This window comes from Apium graveolens, chromosome 10, assembly GCF_009905375.1.
Source record: "Apium graveolens cultivar Ventura chromosome 10, ASM990537v1, whole genome shotgun sequence".
Lineage (NCBI taxonomy): Eukaryota > Viridiplantae > Streptophyta > Magnoliopsida > Apiales > Apiaceae > Apium > Apium graveolens.
The window spans coordinates 127,033,372-127,057,385 of NC_133656.1; the positions used below are offsets into that span (position 1 = coordinate 127,033,372).

The 24,014-nt window shown below is 33.8% G+C and overlaps 3 protein-coding genes across 3 annotated transcripts; 2 read left to right on the forward strand and 1 right to left on the reverse strand.

Moving 5' to 3' along the window:
• The first annotated feature begins 4,207 nt into the window (after positions 1–4,207).
• On the forward strand, positions 4,208–7,905 carry LOC141690962 (uncharacterized). Its single transcript, XM_074495714.1, has 7 exons — positions 4,208–4,526; positions 5,408–5,484; positions 5,742–6,051; positions 6,271–6,364; positions 6,519–6,628; positions 6,815–6,901; positions 7,828–7,905. Exons 1-7 carry the CDS (start codon positions 4,350–4,352, stop codon positions 7,903–7,905), a joined length of 933 nt encoding a protein of 310 aa, XP_074351815.1. The 5' UTR covers positions 4,208–4,349.
• A 1,240-nt stretch (positions 7,906–9,145) lies between these two features.
• LOC141689780 (ubinuclein-2-like) lies at positions 9,146–10,536 on the forward strand. The gene is made up of 4 exons (XM_074494170.1): positions 9,146–9,264; positions 9,416–9,505; positions 9,591–9,641; positions 10,333–10,536. Exons 1-4 carry the CDS (start codon positions 9,154–9,156, stop codon positions 10,429–10,431), a joined length of 351 nt encoding a protein of 116 aa, XP_074350271.1. The 5' UTR covers positions 9,146–9,153; the 3' UTR covers positions 10,432–10,536.
• Positions 10,537–22,793: 12,257 nt separating this feature from the next.
• On the reverse strand, positions 22,794–24,014 carry LOC141690963 (uncharacterized). Its single transcript, XM_074495715.1, has one exon. The coding sequence runs from the start codon at positions 24,012–24,014 to the stop codon at positions 22,794–22,796; it is 1,221 nt and encodes a 406-aa protein (XP_074351816.1).

Below are 24,014 nucleotides of genomic sequence, written 5' to 3' on the forward strand. Positions count from 1 at the left end.
GGAACGCAAAAAAACAACAACAACCATAGATATATTCAATGAAATCACTCCCACGGTCACCATGACCACTGAACGCTTGGTCAATTCAGTTCGAGCTCACCAGCCCGAGTTCGAGGCCATAGAAGGTTGGAAAATCACGAAAGTGGGAGAAACTAGTGAGGCACAGGCAGACTTGGACCGAAGAATGCCCCTAATGGTTAAGAGGGTTGGGGCTGCATAGGACCCAATCTCAATCTTGGTAGACCCGAATGATCGTTTCAAGGTACTCATAATAGTCTCTAACTTAAGCCCCAACCTAAGAGAACACCTGGCCCAATTCTTGAGGAGAATTTTGGATGTATTTGCATGGTCACACTCCGATATGGTAGGGATTGACCTGAATATCATCATGTGCCACCGACTGAACTTACATCCAAATAAGAAGGTGGTGAGACAAAAGAGGCGGCCAATAAGTGGAGAGAGGGAAGAGGCCCTCAAAGAAGAAGTTGATAGACTGATTGAGGCAGGGCATGTATAGGAAGCCTTGTGCCCCATGTGGCTGGCCAACCTAGTGCTTGTCAAGAAACCAAATGGAAAATGGGGGACATGTGTGGACTTCACAGACATAAACAAATCGTGCCCGAAGAATAGTTTTCCTCTACCCAAAATTGACCAATTCGTTGATTCCACAGTTGGGCACGCATTACTTAGTTTTATGGATGCTTATTCGGGATATAACCAAATCCAAATGTATAGGCCAGATCAAGAGCACACCTCTATTGTTATATTGAAATGCCTTTCGGGCTCCTTAACGCTAGAGCAACCTACCAGAGGCTGGTAAACAAGATATTCAAGCACCAATTAGGGAAGACTATGGAGGCATATGTGGATGATATGCTGGTAAAGTCAAAGGGATCAAATGATCATGTCCCCCTATCAGACATGTTCCAGATCCTGATAGAGTACATGATGAAGATCAACCTCATAAATGTGTGTTTGGGGTCAAGTCTGGAAAGTTTCTTGGATTTATCGTCAACCACAAGGGCATTGAGACCAACCCCTCCAAGACATGAGCTATACTCGAGATGAGATCCCACGGCAGGTGAAGGATATCCAAAGCTTAACGGAATGAGTGGCTTCCCTAAACCGCTTCATCTCAAAGTCCTCCGACAAGTGCCAAGAGTTCTTCAAAGCAATTAAAGGAGTGGGGAGAAAGTTTTAGTGGACAGAAAAGTGTGAGGAAGCCTTTACGAAAATATAGAAGAATCTCAATAGTCCCCCAATGTTGTCCAACCCAAAGGCAGGTGAGATTCTGGTCCTATACTTGGCCGTCTCTAACTTTGCACTAAGTGCTGTATTGGTCTAAGAGGAAGATGGTATCGAGCTCCTTGTTTACTTTATGAGTAAGAGGCTAGTCGATGCAGAGACTCGGTACAAAAGTCTCGAGAATTATCATATGCTTTGATCCTGGCCTCTTGAAAGCTCAGACCATATTTTCAGGCGCACAGGATAGAATTACGAACCTCATATCCCCTCAGGCAGGTAATGCACAATCCGGAGACTTCTGGTCGATTGTTAAAGTGGACGGTTGAGCTCGGCTAGTTCGAGGTGAATTATAAGCCAAGGACCGCAATCAAAGGCTAAGCCTTGGACGATTTTGTCATTGAATTTCCTCCACATCAAGAAGTGGAGCAGGGAGCTCTTGTTGTCATGCCTAGTGCACAGGAGGTCAGGCTGAAAAACCAAAATAGTACCCCATGTTGGAGCCTATTTGTGGATAGCGCCTATAATGGAGATGGGGTACGAGCTGGAATTGAGCTAATCAGCCCGGAGGCCCGCAAGATCAGACACGCGACCACACTGGCCTTCCATGTAACCAACAATGATGCCGAGTATGAGGTCCTGATCAACGGTCTCAAGCTAGCTTTGGAAATGAAAATGCAGAATTTGAATGTGTTCAGTGACTCCATAATCGTTGTCTATCAGATAAATGGAGGGTACCAAGTTAAGGGGCCAAGAATAGAGCTTTACCTGAAGTGTGCGTAGAGGATAATTGCAAGGTTCAACGAGGTGAAGTTGGAACTGATAATTGCAAGTTATCTTATATTAAGATTGCAAAGTATGTGAAAGATTACCTCCATTCGTCTGAAATTGGTGTATTCTTGGAGACCAAGGAAACAACATTTACTGTTGACAAAGATATAGGCAGTGAGACCAAGGAAACCATATTTAATCATATGTCTAAAAAATAATTTAATTGAAGATATATATATATATACATATATATATATATATATATAAATATATTAATTATTCCGCGACCCACTACTGACACGTCCGTTTAATGTTTATGCAACACTAGTTGGCGTTTCATTACATGATTATTGTGTTGCAATATGCTGTTAATGCAATAATTTTTAGTGTTGTAGTTGATGGCAAAAAAAGTTCTAGTATCGGACAAATCTAATACTGGGTGCAAAACCCAATTTTCTGTGCATACTTCAAAAAGAGGCTTAATGCAATGTTTTGTTAGCCAATTGACACATTAAAAAATATATTGTGTACGAGTACTTTTCACATAGTGGCAACACATAGGCTTCCATACCAATTAGTTGTTGAATACTATGTAAGAATTAAAAAAACACTTATAGGGTAATATAAAGAACAACTTTTGTATTAATAAACAAAAACAATAAACATGTTACAAAGTCATCTTTTAAAGGATGAACAATTATTCAGAGCTATTATACATAAAGTGTAATTCTATATGTGTTTATATAGTCAAATAGCTACCCTATTAGTTACACATATGATGATATACATGAATATGAAAAAAAAAAATATATATATATATACTATAATTTATAGCTACTAATTACTAAAATACTCTAACCTTATCTCTTTAATGAGATGAATAGACTCCTCATTTGCAGCTTGACAACCGATGAAGAATACTAATAAGCAAGCAAATAATGATGACTTTTCTGGATAAACTCAGGTATCAATGAGGTAAATAATGATAATAAATTTTGGTAACCATCAAATATATTTATAACACAATCTCTTATCTTCTCATACAATAAATAAAAAAGACATAAAAAAAGAGTTGGAAGATGGAGAAAGTGATCATTTATATATATATTAGTGTGTCACCATATTCTGTGATACAATGTCCATTTATACGGCCTAAGTTACAAAAGTTAGAAAGCAAATGGTCAAGAATTGAAAAGTGGTCTTTTACAAGAAAAATCAAAGGTTTTGAAATTTAAATAACATGTGGCATTTTATTATTTTTAAAATTTAAATGATATTTGTAATTACCATTTATTCTCAATAGGGTGAAATAAATTTATTTATAAATTAAGAAATACTATTAATTGTGTATGCCATCATAATTCTTATTGTTTTAAGAATAAGTGAGAATAGAAGAAAAAAAATAATTTTTATAAATAGAGGGAATAATGTGTTATATAATTTTTGGAATATTTTTCATTTAAATACTAAAAATAAAAGTATCTTATATAATTATTCTTGAAATAATATTTTATTTTTATTAATTTCTATTTAAGTATATTTTAATGAAATAAAAATAATTAAAAATAATTAAAAATAATAATATCATTTTGTAAATATTTTTTATTTTGTAGCAATTTAGGGATACATGTTTTGTGTTAGTATTTAAAAAATTGTGTGGAGTGCAAGTGTATTTTGTACACATTATATTTTACCAAAAAGTAGAAAGGTCTAAGTGCCCGTTTGGAAAATTTTAAGTGATAAGTAGATGAATACTTATAAATTATGTAAGTGTTTGGTTAATTTGCTTATAAGTCAGATTTTTTTTTAACTTAAAATGAAATAAAATAAATAATTTTTAAATATTATTATCTTAATTCATGACTATTAAATTAACTTAACATTTAAAAAAAATATTTAAGAACTAAAATTAATAAAAAGGTAAAATATCAAAATAAGTTGAGAAAAAATAGTTATTACTAATATTGAACAAATACTTACGGTTTATAAATTATAAGTAACTTATATGCCCTTACACAAACATGCCCTCTTTTTCACAAAAACTTATAAGGTCCGCTAACAAAATCTTATATATGTACAAAAAAAGTTGGCTTGCAGCTGCATAAACACGTCAGAATCCTCAGAAAGACCCAAGCTTACAACCAAGCACCCTTGAAATATGAAACAAGAAGACAAGGCCCTCATTTACTCTCTATATCTACCTCCATCTCTAACTCTATATGCACTCAGGTTTATTCTGCTATCAATTTACTTAACATCTTGCTCGGTATCGTACACCCCATTTTTACAATTACATTTCGCTGTTTTCCTCATTTTTCTATCTTAATTGCTTCATCATGGATGCCCAAAAGACAAATGTTGGTGTTCTCTGTGCTGACGGTGCCAATCGCAGAGAGAGGTTTTATGTGGACTTCATACCAGGCAGGACAAATATCATTTCTTTGAAAAAATTAAAGCGTGAGGCTGGTGAGGCCGTATCTGACGATTCTTCAGATGAAAACGAAAAGGAGGCGGTAAGACTTGATACACTAACAATTTTGATAATTGTTTGTTACACATTTAGATGATGTACTATTTTCATGTGGTGTTTGTGCTGATTTTTACTTGATCAGTTTTTTGTTCGAAAGTATTTGTGTACTTCAGTTGATTTTGAATTTATAGAGTAGATATTCACAACAGTCTGGGGCATTCAATCCCAAGAAGAGTCCACAATCCAAAGATGGTCTTTGGGTGTGGGGGGCTTGTCAAATATTATTTAGTATTAAATTACTCCAAGCAACATGACATAAGCAGTAATGTAATTGTTTTGTTAGAAATATAGAGGCATGGCCCCAATGCAGAATTTTGAATAAAATTCATATACACAAGATTCTACCCTTTCCCTAACACCTCTTTATAATCAAGCATATAATTCCAGTATAATGTTTCCATATGATAATCAATCCATTAAAGTGCCAATTAAATCCATTAACCTTGTTAATAACTCCGTGGGCTAGATCCTTGCACTCTAATAATATTTATTATAATATGTGAATATAATAATACTTATTATAATATGTGAATATATTATTCAAGAAATCTTCTTAATGTACAAACATATGTATATTATATTATAATATTATCCATGAAGTCTCCTTTATGTACCAACATGTGTATTCTTAAAATAACTCTAATTATTTATCTCTCCACCTACTGATTTATTTAGGTTTTTATAATATAATCAAAGTCCCTTGGCGCTTTTTTTTGTTCAATGTTAACAAAAAAAATTGATGTTGTATAACTAAAGAAAGGGTGCTATTGTAAATTGTGTAAAAGATTAGTGGAGTTACAATTTCATTTATCACGGTTCTATATCTTTTAGTGATAACACATTTATCACAATAATTGTATGTAGGAAAAATATATTTTCGTGAAACGACCAAGAAAAAAAGGTAGTGATGCAATGGCAATGCCCGAAAAAGTGCAGCACAAGTAAGATTTTTTTAACTCTTTTGGTCAGCAATATTTTCGGTTTTCTTTTTCCTTGTTCTGGGAATATTCTATAGGACAGTGACTTATAACAGGTTTCATGTTGCAAGTTCTTTCCTATTGTATATTGAACTGTTATTTTCATCAACAACTAGGTTCTTGATTTATTGATGATATTTGGTTTCTTAACTAACTCTTACATGGTAATTTAATCATATTGTTAAATTTCTTAGTTGTGATTTGTTGATTTTGTTTCTCAGAAAAAGAGGGAAAAAGGTTTTAGACAATGCAACAGAAAATAGGATGTTTATTAAAGGAAATTCCAAGTCAAAGTCGTTGAAGTTACATAATGATGATTGCAAGAGGGATTTCCATATGCGGATGAAGACTCCTGGAGGAGTACTTATCATAAAGAAGCACTACCAGCCTAGCGATAAACTGAATCGTGGAAAGAGCATATCTTTTACAAGTGCTGCACATCAACTACATTGCAGGAGTTCAACGAGATCCAGCATTAAACAACCAAGCAAAATAGAAATAAATGAGCTTCCTCCTACAAGGCATGCACTGGTGAGTTTTATTTACAACTATAAATTCACAAAGATACAAATTTTGCTTAACCTTTATAAGCTAGAACCTTAAAGTCTCTCCTGTTACTGTTGCTCTCTATTGTGATGTCCTTAAACATTTGCGTCAAGCTTTAAGTTTCCGGGACGAATAGCTTGATTGACATATTTTGATAATTTGATCACTTAATGTCAACAATTATATTTCCTATGAACATGGCAGGGAACAGCATCACTGAACTTGACAGGTAAACTTAAATTAAGGAATGAAATGCTTCATTTGTCAATATTGCAGCTAAAGATGTTGGTTGAACATTGTAAGTTTCTTGTTTCCTTTTTCCCATCAAATATAAAAAACTAAACTCTTAACTTCTAAATATTTGGGGCTTCAGTTCATATAGAACTAGAAGTACGTTTTTCAAATTTAGTGGTGCTTTCTATAGTGTATAATGATCATGCTTTCGGGTGCAGCGAAGACACCCCTTTTAGATGTCCAGGGAGCGGATGCTTCTTCTCCAAATAAAACATTCCACTTGTCTCTTGAGCTGAAAGATAAGCTGAAAAAAATTGCTAAGTGGACGGTAAGGAAAAATATGGAAAAATGTTTACCTTATATATGACATGCTCACACACTCTATATCCCTTCCCTTTCTTAGACCTCAAGCACTATGTATCTATTCACCGGTTTCTATCATGTCACTCAACTAGCTGTACATAAACAATTACAACACGTCTTCATGCCATCTCCATTAATGCCCGAAATGCAGGAACTGAATGAGGGGAAAATATCTGAAGAATTAATTGATCGTCTTATGAATATTCTAGGGAAGTACCTTGAGCGCACAAATTTAAAGGTATGTATTGTTCTGTAAAAAAATCTATTGAATGTTTGGTGAGATTTGTGAGATACTTTTTTTAATTTCGGGAGTGGAGACTCTTGAACTAATAATATCATTTAAAGTGGATCAAATAGTAGTTGAACTTTCTTGTGTACAAAGAACAGAGAAGATATGTAGATTATATTTCTATTAGACTTACCATAATTGAGCTTAAATTAGGAATTCATGTGATGTTTGTACACGCATTATAGTGTCATGTTATTAGTTTTTTATTTTTTAATTTTCTTTTTAAGAAACATATATTGAACATATGACTTCAAAAAACATATTTTTATAAGATATTCAATAAAAAAAATGAAACATCGTTATATTTTTAAAAAAATACAATATGAAGTTGATTTTTGAAGTGACTTTAATGGTCATTTTTTAAAATTGTTCCATCTCACACCATATAAGGTGTCATAAAAGGCTAGAAAGTTTGGCTGTCATTGAAAAAGATTGTCTAGTCTTGATCTATATACTTATATATGAAATATGTCTATTCACCTATATATGAAATAAAATATTCCCACACATACGAGGTGGTGTCACTAGATACGATCATGACGAACTAAATCATAATAGTGATATCGATCATGTGGTGTGATATTTTTTTTTATCTTCATATACTTTCTTTTCCCCATGATAATATAATCAAAATTTTGTGTAGAGTTTTACTTTTATGTAAGTATGTTCCAAGTAAAATAAGTAAAATAGGGTGGGAGTTATTTTTATACAAGGGTTCAAGGAAAAAACACACAATATTAAAGAAATGCTAGGAGAATATCAAATATGAAAAGGGGCATGAAAAACCCATGGGACATGCATTCTCAAAATGGGACTAATATGTTTATCCAAATGTGTATCTAGTAAAGATTTTTTTTTTGTTTTTATATGTAAAGATACGCATTCTGGGACTCCGTCATCAAAATAAGTTGTACAATAGCATAATTAGATATAGATTACATATAGGTCTTTGACATGATATAACTTATGGTACTTTTAAAATAATTGTCATAAGTCGTGATTAACCTCATAAGTGGGGGAGAGGTAGATTAACCCGAAAAGTGATGAGGATGAGATTCGGTTTTTGAGATTGGTTGTGAGTAGTGTCGGATGAAGATCAATTTCAGTTTTTACGTAAGGACATTATATATAAAAAAACTATATTGTAGTTTCTAGCATCGGTTATCAATATAACTACATAGAACACATGGGCACATCACCTTTTTAATGAGGGAATTTGAGAAAATATATGTATTTTAATATAGATTATTAATAAATTATTGTTCAAAAACTTTTCTTTTGGGGCACGTGTCGTAGAGGCCTATATAGCCATTGGTTATTCAAGCTCTTGTGAGCCCCTGAGATTAGAAGAGGTATATCACATGGCTCGGAAATTTTAAAAATATTTCACTTTTTCACTTTATAAAAGAGTCTAATATTTTATATTTCAATTTTCGTCATTTCTATTATTTTATTTATGTTCTTTTTTTTGGTGAGGTGATGGACTAATAATACAATTTATGTACTATATAGAATATCTGCAATGGGGTGATGGACTAATAATACAATTTATGCGGCATGACACTATTATTGACTACCATTAAAGGCTTCTAGGTGCCTAACGAATTAGCCAGCACCCTTTGGCCCACACCTAAAATGGAAAAAATGCGAACATCTCTACTAAACGCATATAATTTTTCATCAAGTTTAAAAAAAAATAATGCAAGAATATTTTGGCAACTTTGATTGCCAACCATTGAAGCAAATATTGATAAGAATTGTGCCAAAAGTACAAAGAAAACAAAATTAAAAAAAAATATTAGTAATTGTGATGATTTGACATGTTTTTCTACTTTATATGGCACCCATACCCGAAATGCATGGGAGATGCTATTAGATAGTGGATTTTAAGAACTCAGTTACCTATTATAATTTTTTTTGTATGGATACATTTATACGAAATTTTATATTTGTACTTCTCATAATTTTTAGTAAAAAATTTAAAAATTGCCCCCTCCTAAAAAACTATTTGTTACCCTCAGTCCCCACATTTTCCTTTCCAAATCATAAAATGGGCGTGTCACATGTATTTTATTAAAATTAATTTGCTATTTATCTTAAATAAGTTTCTTTTTAAAAAATTTGAAAGACAATGAGTCTGTACTAATGTTTGTTTCTCTTTTTTTATTATTTTTGTTTTCTTACAGAAAATCTTGAGGGAAATGATTCTTGAGGAATTGTATGCCAGTCAAGCAAACTGCAACAATTTTAAACAGATTAAAATGGAATTTATAAAACTGATCAGACTGCAGGCTTCCTCTTCGAAGCTTAAGGTAAGTTGCAAAATGATATTATGTAAATAAGACTCTTCTTAGACATATCCACATATGCAATAACAAATTATGTGCTACTGTATTCTAGTCATCTGATAATCAAATTTCTATTCTTAGAGTGATTTGATGCAAAATGAATTCTGACTTTTAGGTACCCGCGCCTGGACACACCAAAGGTACTTATAGTATGGGTTACCTTTTGGAAGAGAAGTTATGTGATCTGTATGATACATTTATTCAGGTATAAGTTATAGCACAATATCATGTAAGAAGTTCATAGAAGCATGTTAGAAATTATTGTGTTATCATATATTTTATTGTAACAGGGGCTAGATGAAGATAGTGGTTCTTCCGTTGTCAGAAGGTTGTTTGCGAAGGTAGACTGTACTATCCATCTTGTACTATATTTTTTTCCAGTCTACAGTTTTCTTTTTTATTTTGTTCGGAACCACTCAAATGCATAATGGAACTGGTGAGATATTGTGAGTTTAATTTGACATCTTCATCTATACCCAACAACCTGCTGGCAATCTCTATAAATGAACATATTGCGGACCTAGTCCTATAAAAAAGCTAATGAACAGATAGGGTACACTAATTATCTTTGTTTCTCTTTGTTTTATATTGAAGGGGGCATTATTTACAGTTTATATCTTGCAATTTACTAACAGTTTTCCGGATTGTTTCGGAGTTCTTTATATGAACTGAAAAAAACTTGTGCACGATCACATTTTTCTAACTTTTTTCCGGTAATGTGAGAATTTAACTGCAGGGTAAAGTGAAAGATACAATGGCCTCAATTTCATTCAGTAAATAAAATGCTAATGAGAACCGGATTGAAAATCGGGTTCCGGCCTTTTGAATGAGTGTTAAAATTAGAGTTTCATGGTTGTTCAACCCAGAGTTTAAATAGAATTGTGTTATTCTAGGTTTTAGGTTTGATATATTTTCCGTTGTTTTATTGTTTAGCTTTACGGTAAAATTTAAATATCAGGCTACGCTTTCTTTTACTTTCTAATCTGGTATCTCCACGATTTGTACTAAAAGTCAATTCCTACGTGTTTTCAGCTGGCTGATCTCTGGCCAGAAGGTACCATGGACATGCATGAGATACGGCAAGCTATTTGTCGAGCAAAGGAACGGCGAGTGATACCTAGTACGCAGTAGCGAAGAAATGGTATATACAAAATCTTTTAGAGAAGTGAACAATTTGTGCTCCTTAGGTAGAGTCTTAATTAATTTGTAGTATATGATTGCAAGAAATTTCAGAACCAGAAGTATGTTAATTTTTAATTTTCAAAAGTTGAAAAGTCAATTTTTAGTAGTGTTATCAATTGTTTGATAGCACCCGACTACATGACTACATAACAAAAGCAGTTGTAGCCTAGCAATATTATGTCGGCTAATATTGCTTATATTTCAAGTTCTTTTGATCAACGAAAATTTTGGTAAAGTCAAAAAGTGTCTGACAACATAGTTTTACAGACCATGTGAATAGTTCATTTTAAGTGAAAGTTGCACCCTGTACAAAACTATTCAAAAAATAGTGGGAATGTGTATATACAAGTAGAAAAAGAGTGGTGACATGTATAGGAAAGTCCTGTACTATGCCCAATCAGTCTGACAAGGCAAAGTACTTTGGCTTAATGTATTGGATACTAATTTATTCTCATTGCAAGTCCTGTGACCCGATATTTAGGCCCGCTACAAAAAATATGGTTATATAGGGTCTTGGCCTGAATATGGTTAATTTAGAAAATTTGAATGGCTGTGATATTTATACAAGTTTATGTAAATCTATCACCTCCTAGATTTGTATACGAGTGTTATTTCAAGAACTATTAATTCTTTAAACATTGTTATTTCTTTACCCACATATACATTGTTATACTATTATTTCTCATAAAGAAATAATTGTTAAACTGCCCTGCCCTTGTCTTTCTAGTTCCAACTTACTATATTATTTATAGTTATTCCGTGTACAGGTAGTAAATACATACTTGATTAACTAGAAGCAGTATGTAATGTGTTTGCAACACTAAGAGATATATTTACACCAATTCTACTAGATAAATCATCCCACTAGGTATGTAGGACCTGATCTGATCTGAGGATTTAAAAAAAAAGTCCAGCTTAGATGTAATTAGTATATCAAAAAATCATAATCATTTGATCATGACTTTGTGAACCTACAACACATATAATAACTTGGCTGTGGTTGAGTAGTTTAATATTTATATGCCGGAATAAATTAATTTGTTGCTTGCACTATGACTTATGAAAATAATTACTCAATTTTTTGCACATAAAAACATCAGTTGTAAATGATAGAATATTTATGTTAAATTACTCAAACCTCAATGATGTGAAAATTTCAAAATTGCACAAAAAAATAGTAGATTACTTGATACTGTTAAAATTATAATTTAAACTAATAAGACATGCATAACATGCTGCTAGATTCATGTAGTGAGAAAAGTTATAAGTACATTTATTTTTATTTTTTATATTCAACTTTATTGGCCTATATGCATATAAAATCCAAATTTATTCATAAAATTTTCTAGTGAGTCTGTTCGAGTCTATGAATACATAGATTTTTAGAAGAAATCCTATATAAAGTCATGAAATATGTCATTTGATATTTTTCCCCAAATGCATGAGTATGAACTCATGTGTTCTGTTCTTTTCCAAATGTGTGTAATTAAGAATCTTCACCTATATCATGGTCTTGTATAAGAATTTAATTATTTTTTTCAATAAAGTGTTATCAAGAGCTAGATATTGCGCTTATATTTTTGTTTTAATACACATTTTCGGAGAGTATTTTTTACTCCAAAGGAGACTTATATGAGATTTTGTGATATCGATTCGGGCAAGCTAGTGTGGTATATAAAAGTGAACTCAATGACCATAAAAATTTGTGTGAAATAAATGTGTGATCCTTGTTTACTCCAAAGGAAAACATGACTAAAGTTATAAGATAGGCAAAGAAAGTGAATTTTATAACCAATAAAGTTTGTTTGACAAGAACGTTCATGGGTCGATAATCTTTTGCTGGTGAAGAAATTATGTTGAAAAAAGAAGTCTTATAAAGAAGCAAGAAAAGTCTCTCCAAATGCGAATATATGTAAAATTTTGAACGGAATTGTTAAAATTAAGGGTGGGTGTTGAAATTATAATTTCAACTAGTAAGACATGCATTACCAATTTTTAGATTCATCTAAATACATCTGAGATAATTTATAGGTATATGTATTTTTAGTTTTCTATATATGTGAGTAAGAATTTAAGATCTTTGCCCATATTTCTTCTTTTATGTGAGTTTAAGTAAAATTCTCTCTTTTAACAATTATAAATTTGTTAGTATAATTAATATCAAAAAAAAACTTTAATAAAATATGTTGGAATGTAACAAATTCACAAACAAAGTATTGTCTTTCCGAAAATTGGCTTAGGAAAATGACTCTTTGCTTTAGACCGACATTCATATTTTTTTATAATGAAGAACAAGCCACTAAGGCATTTATTCTATTGTAGTCCACATAATTATCAATATTCTAAAATTCGGCAGACTTAAATGAATATCGAGGTGAGTATTCAGTCATCAAAGGTGAATCAATTCGAATATAAGGAAGTACTCATATGCTAAAAATGTGTACTCATATGTTGAGATGACCAGTCTCAAAGAAAAGATACACTCAACAATTATGTTCTGCTTGACAGACAATATTATTACTGAAATTATGAAGGACGACACAGAATCTGATTTATGGTTGAAGTTTTAAAGTCTCTACATGAAAAAGTTTTTAAAAAATAAGTTACTTCTCAAGCAACGTCTATTTAGTCTGCGAATACAGGAAGGTATACCTCTTTTATATAACTTAGATCGGTTCAACATAATTTTGTTAGAATTGCGTAATATTGATGTTAAAGTTGAAGATGAGGATGTTAATGTAATTCTATAAGTTTTAATAAAGCAGCAATTTTGAGACACCACAAGTCTCCATCTATGAATCTGGATTGGTCTCTACATACGCGACCTAGATTTGGGGATAAGGGAGCAGCAAATTTTTCTCAAGGAAACCAAAGTTTCTCTACTTGAGTCCAGATTGGTCTTTACATGCCTGACATACCTGACCCGGATTGGGGCAAGAGAGAAGCAAATTTTTCTTAAGGAAACCAAATTTTCTCTACTTGAATATGGATTGGTCTTTACATACCCAACCCAAATTGGGGGTAAGAAAATAACAATTTTTTCTCTCAAGCCAACTCAATTTTCCATTCTTGAATCCGGATTGATCTTTACATACGCACCCCAGATTGGGGGTAAGAAAGAAGCAATTTTTTCTCAAAAAAACAAAAACTTGGGCATATTTTTCTCTACTCCTCATTCAGAAAATCTGTATAAGGGAGTGGAGGCAAATGATAGGGTATAAACATCCCATATACGGTTCAACCCTGCTATAAGTTAGCAGAGTCCAGCCGAATTCAGGGGTGAGCCTGGATAATAGGATGAGCCAGGGTCCAACCCAATCCAGGAACAAGTCAATTTTATAGCCCCATAAGCTGGAAGCCCAATATACCAGAACACGTGAGACACAAGTCTAGGCACGTGACAATGACCTTTATCGAAAACCAATAATTGGAATGATCAAGATACGCTACAATACGCCCTCGATATATTCTAAGGTGGTCCTTGCATAGACGCGTGTAAGAAATTCATTAAGTCAAGGCTTTCTTCACCGCAGCAATGAACGGCTCTAATCGAAAGGTACCAACCCCTAAACCCTATTCTTGGGCTGTAAATACCCCAGGGAGAAAAGGCCCTCATTTACTCTCTATATCTACCTCCATCTCTAAATCTGTAAGCACTCATATTTTTTATCCTCTCAATTTACGTAACAATCTTGCTCGGTATCATACACCCCATTTTTCTAATTACATTTCACTGCCTTCCTCATTTTTCTATCTTAATTGATTCATTATGGATGCCGAAAAGATAAATGTTGGTGTTCTCTGTGCTGATGGTGCCAATCACAAAGAGAGGTTTTATGTGGACTAGATACCCGGCAGGACAAATACAATTTCTTTCAAAAAATTAAGGCGTGAGGCTAGTGAGGCTGTATCTGAAGATTTTTCAGATGAAAATGAAAACGAGGCGATGAGACTTGATACACTAACAATTTTGATGATTGTTTGTTACACATTTAGATGATGTATTATTTTTATGTGGTGTTTGTGTTGGTTTTTACTTGATCAGTTTTTTGTTCGAAAATATTTGTGTACTTCTGTTGATTTTGAATTTATAGAGTATATTCACAACAATCTCGGACATTAAATCCCAAGAAGAGTCCTCAATCAAAAGATGGCTTTTCAGTGTGGGGGCTTGTCAAATTTTATTTAATATTAAATTACTACAAGCAACATGATATAGGCCGTAATGTAATTGTTTTATTAGAAATATAGAGGCATAGCCCCAATACAATCCTAAGAGAAGTTTGAATAAAATTCATATACACAATATTCTACGTATAATATAACACCTCTTTATAATTTAGCATATAATTTCAGCGTAATGTTTCTATATCATAATAAATCCATTAACCTCCTTAACAACTCCATGGGCTAGATCCTTGCTTTGTAATTATATTTAATAGAATATGTGAATGGAATAATACATATTATAATATGTGAATATATTATTCATGAAATCTTCTTAATGTACAAATATGTGTATGTTATATGTAGAATTATACCCAATCCCTCGAAAGAACTCAAATTATTCATTTGTCCATCTACTGAGTTTAATATATGAATGTAATAATATTTATTATAATATTATTCATGAATTCTCCTTGATGTACGAACATGTGTATCCTTAAAATAACTCTAATCATTTATATGTCTACCTACTGAGTTATTTATGTTATATAACTAAAGAAAGGGTCCTATTGTAAATTGTGTAAAAGATTAGGCGAGTTATAATTTCATTTATCACGGTTCTATAACTTTTCGTGATAACACAATTGTCTGTAGGAAAACATATTTTTGTAAAACGACCAAGAAAGAAAAGTATTAATGCAATCGCAATGCGGGAAAAAGTGCAGCACAATTAAGATTTTTTAAACTCTTTAGTCAGCAATATTTTTCCGTTTTCTTTTTCCTTGTTGAGGGAATATTCTATAGGATAGTGACTTATATTACCGATTTCATGTTGCAAGTTCTCTCTTTTAACAATTATAAATTTGTTAGTATAATTAATATCAAAAAAAACTTTAATAAAATATGTTGGAATGTATCAAATTCACAAACAAAGTATTGTCTTTCCGAAAATTGGCTTAGGAAAATGACTCTTTGCTTTAGGCCGACATTCATATTTTTTTATAATGAAGAACAAGCCACTAAGGCATTTATTCTATTGTAGTCCACACAATTATCAATATTCTAAAAATCGGCAGACTTAAATGAATATCGAGGTGAGTATTCAGTCATCAAAGGTGAATCAATTCGAATATAAGGAAGTACTCATATGCTAAAAACGTGTACTCATATGTTGAGATGACCAGTCTCAAAGAAAAGATACACTCAACAATTATATTCTGCTTGACAGATAATATTATTACTGAAATTATGAAGGATGACACATAATCTGATTTATGGTTGAAGTTTTAAAGTCTCTACATGAAAAAGTTTTTAAAAAATAAGTTGCTTCTCAAGCAACGTCTATTTAGTCTGCGAATACAGGAAAGTATACCTCTTTTATATAACTTAGATCGGTTCAACATAATTTTGTTAGAATTGCGTAATATTGATGTTAAAGTTGAAGATGAGGATGTTGATGTAATTCTATAAGTTTTAATAAAGCAGCAATTTTGAGACACCACAAGTCTCCATCTATGAATATGGATTGGTCTCTACATACCCGACCTAGATTTGGGGATAAGGGAGCAGCAAATTTTTCTCAAGGAAACCAAATTTTCTCTACTTGAGTCCAGATTGGTCTTTACATGCCTGACATACCTGACCCGGATTGGGGGCAAGAGAGAAGCAAATTTTTCTTAAGGAAACCAAATTTTCTCTACTTGAATATGGATTGGTCTTTACATACCCAACCCAAATTGGGGGTAAGAAAATAACAATTTTTTCTCTCAAGCCAACTCAATTTTCCATTCTTGAATCCGGATTGATCTTTACATACGCACCCCAGATTGGGGGTAAGAAAGAAGCAATTTTTTCTCAAAAAAACAAAAACTTGGGCATATTTTTCTCTACTCCTCATTCAAAAAATCTGCATAAGGGAGTGGAGGCAAATGATAGGGTATAAACATCCCATATACGGTTCAACCCTGCTATAAGTTAGCAGAGTCCAGCCGAATTCAGGGGTGAGCCTGGATAATAGGATGAGCCAGGGTCCAACCCAATCCAGGAACAAGTCAATTTTACAGCCCCATAAGCTGGAAGCCCAATATACCAGAACACGTGAGACACAAATCTAGGCATGTGACAATGACCTTTATCGAAAACCAATAATTGGAATGATCAAGATACGCTACAATACGCCCTCGGTATATTCTAAGGTGGTCCTTGCATAGACGCGTGTAAGAAATTCATTATATCAAGGCTTTCTTCACCGCAGCAATGAACGGCTCTAATCGAGAGGTACCAACCCCTAAACCCTATTCTTGGGCTGTAAATACCCCAGGGAGAAAAGGCCCTCATTTACTCTCTATATCTACCTCCATCTCTAAATCTGTAAGCACTCACATTTTTTATCCTCTCAATTTACGTAACAATCTTGCTCGGTATCATACACCCCATTTTTCTAATTACATTTCACTGCCTTCCTCATTTTTCTATCTTAATTGATTCATTATGGATGCCGAAAAGATAAATGTTGGTGTTCTCTGTGCTGATGGTGCCAATCACAAAGAGAGGTTTTATGTGGACTTGATACCCGGTAGGACAAATATAATTTCTTTCAAAAAATTAAGGCGTGAGGCTGGTGAGGCTGTATCTGAAGATTTTTCAGATGAAAATGAAAACGAGGCGATGAGACTTGATACACTAACAATTTTGATGATTGTTTGTTACACATTTAGATGATGTATTATTTTTATGTGGTGTTTGTGCTGGTTTTTACTTGATCAGTTTTTTGTTCGAAAATATTTGTGTACTTCTGTTGATTTTGAATTTATAGAGTATATTCACAACAATCTCGGACATTAAATCCCAAGAAGAGTCCTCAATCAAAAGATGGCTTTTCAGTGTGGGGGCTTGTCAAATTTTATTTAATATTAAATTACTACAAGCAACATGATATACGCCGTAATGTAATTGTTTTGTTAGAAATATAGAGGCATAGCCCCAATACAATCCTAAGAGAAGTTTGAATAAAATTCATATACACAATATTCTACGTATAATATAACACCTCTTTATAATTTAGCATATATTTTCAGCGTAATGTTTCCATATCATAATAAACCCATTAACCTCCTTAACAACTCCATGGGCTAGATCCTTGCTCTGTAATTACATTTAATAGAATATGTGAATGGAATAATACATATTATAATATGTGAATATATTATTCATGAAATCTTCTTAATGTACAAATATGTGTATGTTATATGTAGAATTATACCCAATCCCTCGAAAGAACTCAAATTATTCATGTGTCCATCTACTGAGTTTAATATATGAATGTAATAATATTTATTATAATATTATTCATGAATTCTCCTTGATATACGAACATGTGTATCCTTAAAATAACTCTAATCATTTATATGTCCACCTACTGAGTTATTTATGTTATATAACTAAAGAAAGGGTCCTATTGTAAATTGTGTAAAAGATTAGGCGAGTTATAATTTCATTTATCACGGTTCTATAACTTTTCGTGATAACACAATTGTCTGTAGGAAAACATATTTTTGTAAAACGACCAACAAAGAAAAGTATTGATGCAATCGCAATGCGGGAAAAAGTGCAGCACAATTAAGATTTTTTAAACTCTTTAGTCAGCAATATTTTTCCATTTTCTTTTTCCTTGTTCAGGGAATATTCTATAGGATAGTGACTTATATTACCGATTTCATGTTGCAAGTTCTTTCCTATTGTATATTAAACTCTTATTTTCATTGTTATGCCCGCTTTCGGTCATGGACCCTAAGCAGGTCCCTGCGGGTGCATTAAAGAATTGAGCTCACATATGTGAGCCAGATGTAATATCCCATATTTTCAAATATTATTATTATAATTATTTGAAATTATTTATGTAATTTTATGTGAACTTTGGTGAATTATCTGAAAAGTAGAATTGATATCTGAATGTTTATATGTGACATTATTTGAATATTTGAATTTTTATATGTCCAGAGTAAAATATAGATAATTGTGGTATTTTTCTGGTAATTTTTGGAGTGTTTTATGATTTTATAATGATTTATGAATTATTAATTATTTTTAGAATAATTATAAAAATTATTTTATAAAGCCGGGAATCTTTCAACTTCAACCGTTTTTGCGTTTTTACAACCCGAAACTCTTCCGAAAACTCCTTCTTAACCTAATCTGGTAATTCCGGACATTTTCCGTGTTTTGACTTTTTCGATCCGGATTACGGTTTGACCCGTGTACGGCCCGACGCACTATTTTCAATACGATAATCATTTCGGTGATTAACAAAACCCGTATTCTTAAAAGACGGGATATTTTTATGTTATTTTCGTATATGGTGTTTTATAAAAAGCCCAGTTTTGATAATTATCCAATTCTGGTATTGAATTGTATTGTTTTTACAGTTACTTAGCGGCTAAGCAACTAATTTAACGATCCAAAACGATCCAGAACGATCCAATATTTCATAAATATAAATAGCCTATTTATTATTTCGTTTATTCCATTTATTCATTTGCAACCAGTTAAAATACCGTAAATACAGAGAAAAACCCGAGAAACCGATACGTTCCCGAGAATCAAACACACGAACGAAGGCGTTATCGAACTCCGATTCGGGCGTGCAACATATCAAAAAGAAGCTCTCGAAATCTTCTTTCTGAATCAATCATCAGTTTCTTCCCAGAAATCACAGTAATTTTCTAATTTAATTATTTATATTCGAATTATTTGATAATTAAATTATGAAAATTTGTTCTTGATGTTATTGATGTGATTTGATGCTTCCATGTTGTAGAGCATGTTTTTCTGATCGATTTGGTATATTATACTTCAAAAATAGGGTTCAGTATCATATAGAAATTAAGGTTTGATTTTCTGAAAATTTCTTGGATACGTGTTCTTGGTGTTCTTGGAGAATTCTGAAAATCAAAGTCAATTTTGAAGGTGTTATTGAATACCAAATCACAAGTATGAATATCCGTTGTGAAGCTCTCAATCTGTTCTATATGATTTTAGCATCAAAATCAATTGAGGTTTGGTAATTTTTAAATTCGTAATTTTAGGGTTTATACCCGAATTTGGGGTTTTTATTTCTGTTAAACCTGGGTTGTTTTTGATTATATAAACGTGTTGGGTGTGATTAGAGCATCATTTTCATGTATAAATCACTGTGTTTTGTTTAGAATTGAGCGATTTCGATCATTCACCGGATTTTGGATGCCGGTCGTCGGTTTTTTTTTTTTTGTCACAAAGGGAAGCATTTTATTAAACTTTCAAATCAGTCACAAGTACATGTGAAAATTCAGGGTGAGTATCTTCCTTTTTCCACATACAATCAGCTATAGAACTAGAATGTCTCACTAAATAGTGAGCAACCTGGTTCGCGGATCATTTCACAAAGTTCAAGACTATATTCCTCTCCTTTAATTGACTTAAGAGCTCCTTGCACTCTTCCAGAACACGACCATAATATGATAGTGTGATACTTGAGCACCTAATTGCTTGTATGACAGCAAGACAATCAGTCTCCACCACAACTTCATACCATCCTTTGTTTTTCACCCAACTCAGGGCTTCTCTCACGCCCATTGCTTCTGCAAGAACTGGGTCGATGTTACCTTGCTTACAGCTGGATCTAGCTTCCACGAGTTCCCCTTGTGATCACGAGCGACTAATGAGTAGCTATATTTATTTGAATCTGAGAAAATTGCAGCATCAGTATTGACTTTCAATGCTCCTTCTACTGGACGTTCCCAGCGCTCCTTACCATCCGCTTGAGTCATAAACCCAAGAAAATTGTCGAATGATTTGTCTTGAGCGCTCCACCAATGATTGAAAGTGAGCTTTGCTGAGACTACGACTCTATCAAACTCTTCTCCCTTTTGTTGCCACACTACTGCATTTCTATTTTTCCATATCTCCCAGCATAACATACATGCAATCTGGACATTTTTGCTCGAGTGCATCTCCATTACCAAGCTTAACCACTGTGAAAAATTTGTACAATCGCGATCATCCACCACTATTTCAGCATGATTCCAACACCTCTTCGCAAACTGGCATGTAACTAGAGTGTGCAGAACTGTTTCTGTTTCTATATTACACACCGGACAGAGACTTAACACTGCAACCCTTTTGCATAACAGGTTGTCCTTAGTGGGTAGGCAGCCTGCTAGTGATCGCCATAAAAAATTCTTTACTTTTGGAGGAAGTTTCAACGACCAGACTCTCTTCCATAAGCTTGTGTCAATCTGAGTACTATTATCTGCATTATCAAACTGTATTGCAGCATATGCACTTTTTGCTGTATAACCTCCTAGCTTTTCCTTATTCCAGAACCATGTATCATTTTCATTATGTCTCAGTGGTATCGTCAAAATCAAATTTGCATCCCTCTCCTCAAAAATGTCATTAATCAAATCAACATCCCACTCCATTCTCCCGGGTACCATTAGAGACGAAATTGTTCTTCCTTTAATTGCTTCACTACGGGTGTGTATATAGGGACCATGGGTATCAGGTAGCCAAGGGTCATCTTGAATGCTAATTGACAGGCCTGAACCAACTCTACGAACTGCACCCTTCTTTAACAACACCTGAGCCTCCATAATGCTTCGCCAAACATAACTGGGATTCTTACCAACTGTAGCTGTTAAGAAGGAATGATTAGGATAATATCGAGCCTTGTAAATCCTGCTCACCAGACTAGTTTCATTAGTGATCAGCCTCCATCCTTGTTTCCCGACCAGCACAATATTAAAATCTCTAAGTTTTCGAAAGCCCATCCCTCCTTGTGATTTCTGCTTGCACATTCTGTCCCAGCTCATCCAAGAAATACTTCTATCTTTTTTTGCAGATGATTTCCACCAAAATTTTGTCATTAGTCTCTCCATATCTATACAAGTCTGCATCGGGAGAATAAAGATACTCATAGCATAACTTGGTAAAGATTGAGCGACCGTTTTTAAAAGAATTTCCTTGCCTCCTTTAGATAAACAATTGTTGTCCCATCCTTTAATACGATCAGCCAGCTTCTCTTTCAAAAAACCGAACACTGCATTTTTATTTCTCCCCATGATATTTGGCAGCCCCAAGTATCTTGTATTATCATCAGCCTCCCGGAATCTCAGCCTTTGACAAATACTCTGCTTCACATCATTTGCAGTATTTCGACTAAAAAACACAGATGATTTATCCACATTTATTCTTTGCCCTGAAGCTAATTCAAAGGTATTCAACACATTTAACACATGGGAGACACTGTCATCTCTTGCTTGGCAATAAATATATGTATCATCTGCAAAGAACATATGTGACACCGCGGGCGCTCCTCTTGCCACCTGGATTCCTTTTATTAATTTCTTATGTTCATAGTCACGTAAAAGAGCAGTAAAACCTTCCATACATATTAGAAACAAGTACGAAGAAAGAGGATCACCTTGGCGAATTCCTCTAGTTGGAATTATTTCTCCGAACTCCTTTCCCGCATGATTGATTTTGTATCTAGCTGATGCTACACATTCCATGAACAAATTAATCAACTTCATATCAAAACCCAATTTTCTGAGCATTGCCCTGAGGAAACCCCATTCAACTCTATCATACGCTTTGCTCATGTCGAGTTTAAGCGCCATCCAGCCCATTTTACCTTTTGATTTTCTCTTCATATAGTGCATAACTTCGTAGCTTATCATCAAATTATCTGTAATCAGCCGCCCTGGAACGAAGGCACTTTGGGTTTCAGAAATGATCTCATTCAGAACCTTTTTGAAACGATTCGACAAAACTTTTGACGCTATTTTGTAAACCACGTTACATAGTGAAATAGGCCTTAGTTCCGTCATATTCACTGGATTCGGCTTCTTTGGGATCAAAACTATGGTGGTGTCCGTGATATTGTCCTCAAACTTTCCTTTCTGAAAAAAATGTTGCACGGACTGATACACATCCTCCCCTACAATATGCCAGAACTTTTGGTAGAAGCCAGGGCTCATACCATCGGGCGCTGGAGATTTATCCGGATGCATACTAAACAAAGCTTGTTTCACCTCTTGTTTTTCAATATCGTTCAATAGCATTTGATTCTGCTCATCATTTATACGTTTTGGGATGCAACGTATTACCTATGTCCAGTCCGTGTTGGATGCAGTGAAAAGCTCATTAAAGTAATGCTCCATCGTTTCTTCAAGACCAGATCCCCAACTAACCTCCTGGCCTTCATTATTCAGCAACGAAGTTATAAGATTTCTTTTGCGTCGAGATTTTGTTGATGAGTGGAAGAATTTACTGTTATTATCTCCTTCTCTCAGCCACAGCTGTTTCGAGCGTTGTCTCCAGAACACTTCTTGCTGATTATAAACTTCTGTTAGTTGTTTAGCTGCTTCACTGTACTGCTGAACTGAGCTTAAGTCTCTTCTACCCTTCAGAGCTTTCATTATTTTCTTGTGCTGATTAATACGAGTTTTGAAACTTCCCGTTATCTCCTTCCCCCAATCTGATAAAATCTCTGCACATATATTTAGCTTCTCCTGTAAAGATTTTTCTGCATATCTCGTCCACGTTTCTTTCACAATCTCCTCGCCCATTGGTTCTCGTAACCATGCATTTTCGAAATGAAAGCGCTTTACATGGTTTGTTTTAATCACCACAATTGGCTCAAAGAAAATAGGCGTATGATCCGACGTAGATACTTCAAGATTGGTTAGCTTCATCTCACTAAATTGCTGAATAAATTTACTTGATACCAATGCTCTATCGAGTCGCACCTCAATCCAGTTACTAGTACCACGCCCACGCTCCCAAGTAAACTGATAGCCTTCTAAATTAACGTCATGTAAATCACAATCATCCAGCACTGATTGAAACCCATTTAGAAGCCTCTGAGGATATGGATTGCCACCTCCCTTGTCTGTTTGCTTCAAGACATTGTTCATGTCTCCGATGAGAACCCAAGGTATGTCCTCCATTGTGTTTAAATTGTGTAACAGATCCCAAGTTTCCTCCCTTTTAGCTCGATTTGGCTCTCCATATATTCCAGTCAAACGAAATTTGTGCCACCCTCTTATTTCCACTATAACGTCCACATGATTCTTACTGTATGAAATCAAATGTACTTCATCCTTATTTCTCCATAATAGGGCTATACCTCCACTATGCCCCTGTGACTCAACTGTAACTGAGCCTTCAAACCCTAGCTTGCTTCTCACTTTTTCCACTCTCTCTGACTTGCATAATATTTCACTTAAAAAAATAAAACTGGGAGACTTTTGAAGACAAACCTCCGTTAGGAACTGAATAGCCCATGGAGTCCCAAGCCCATGGCAGTTCCAACTTAACGTGCTCAT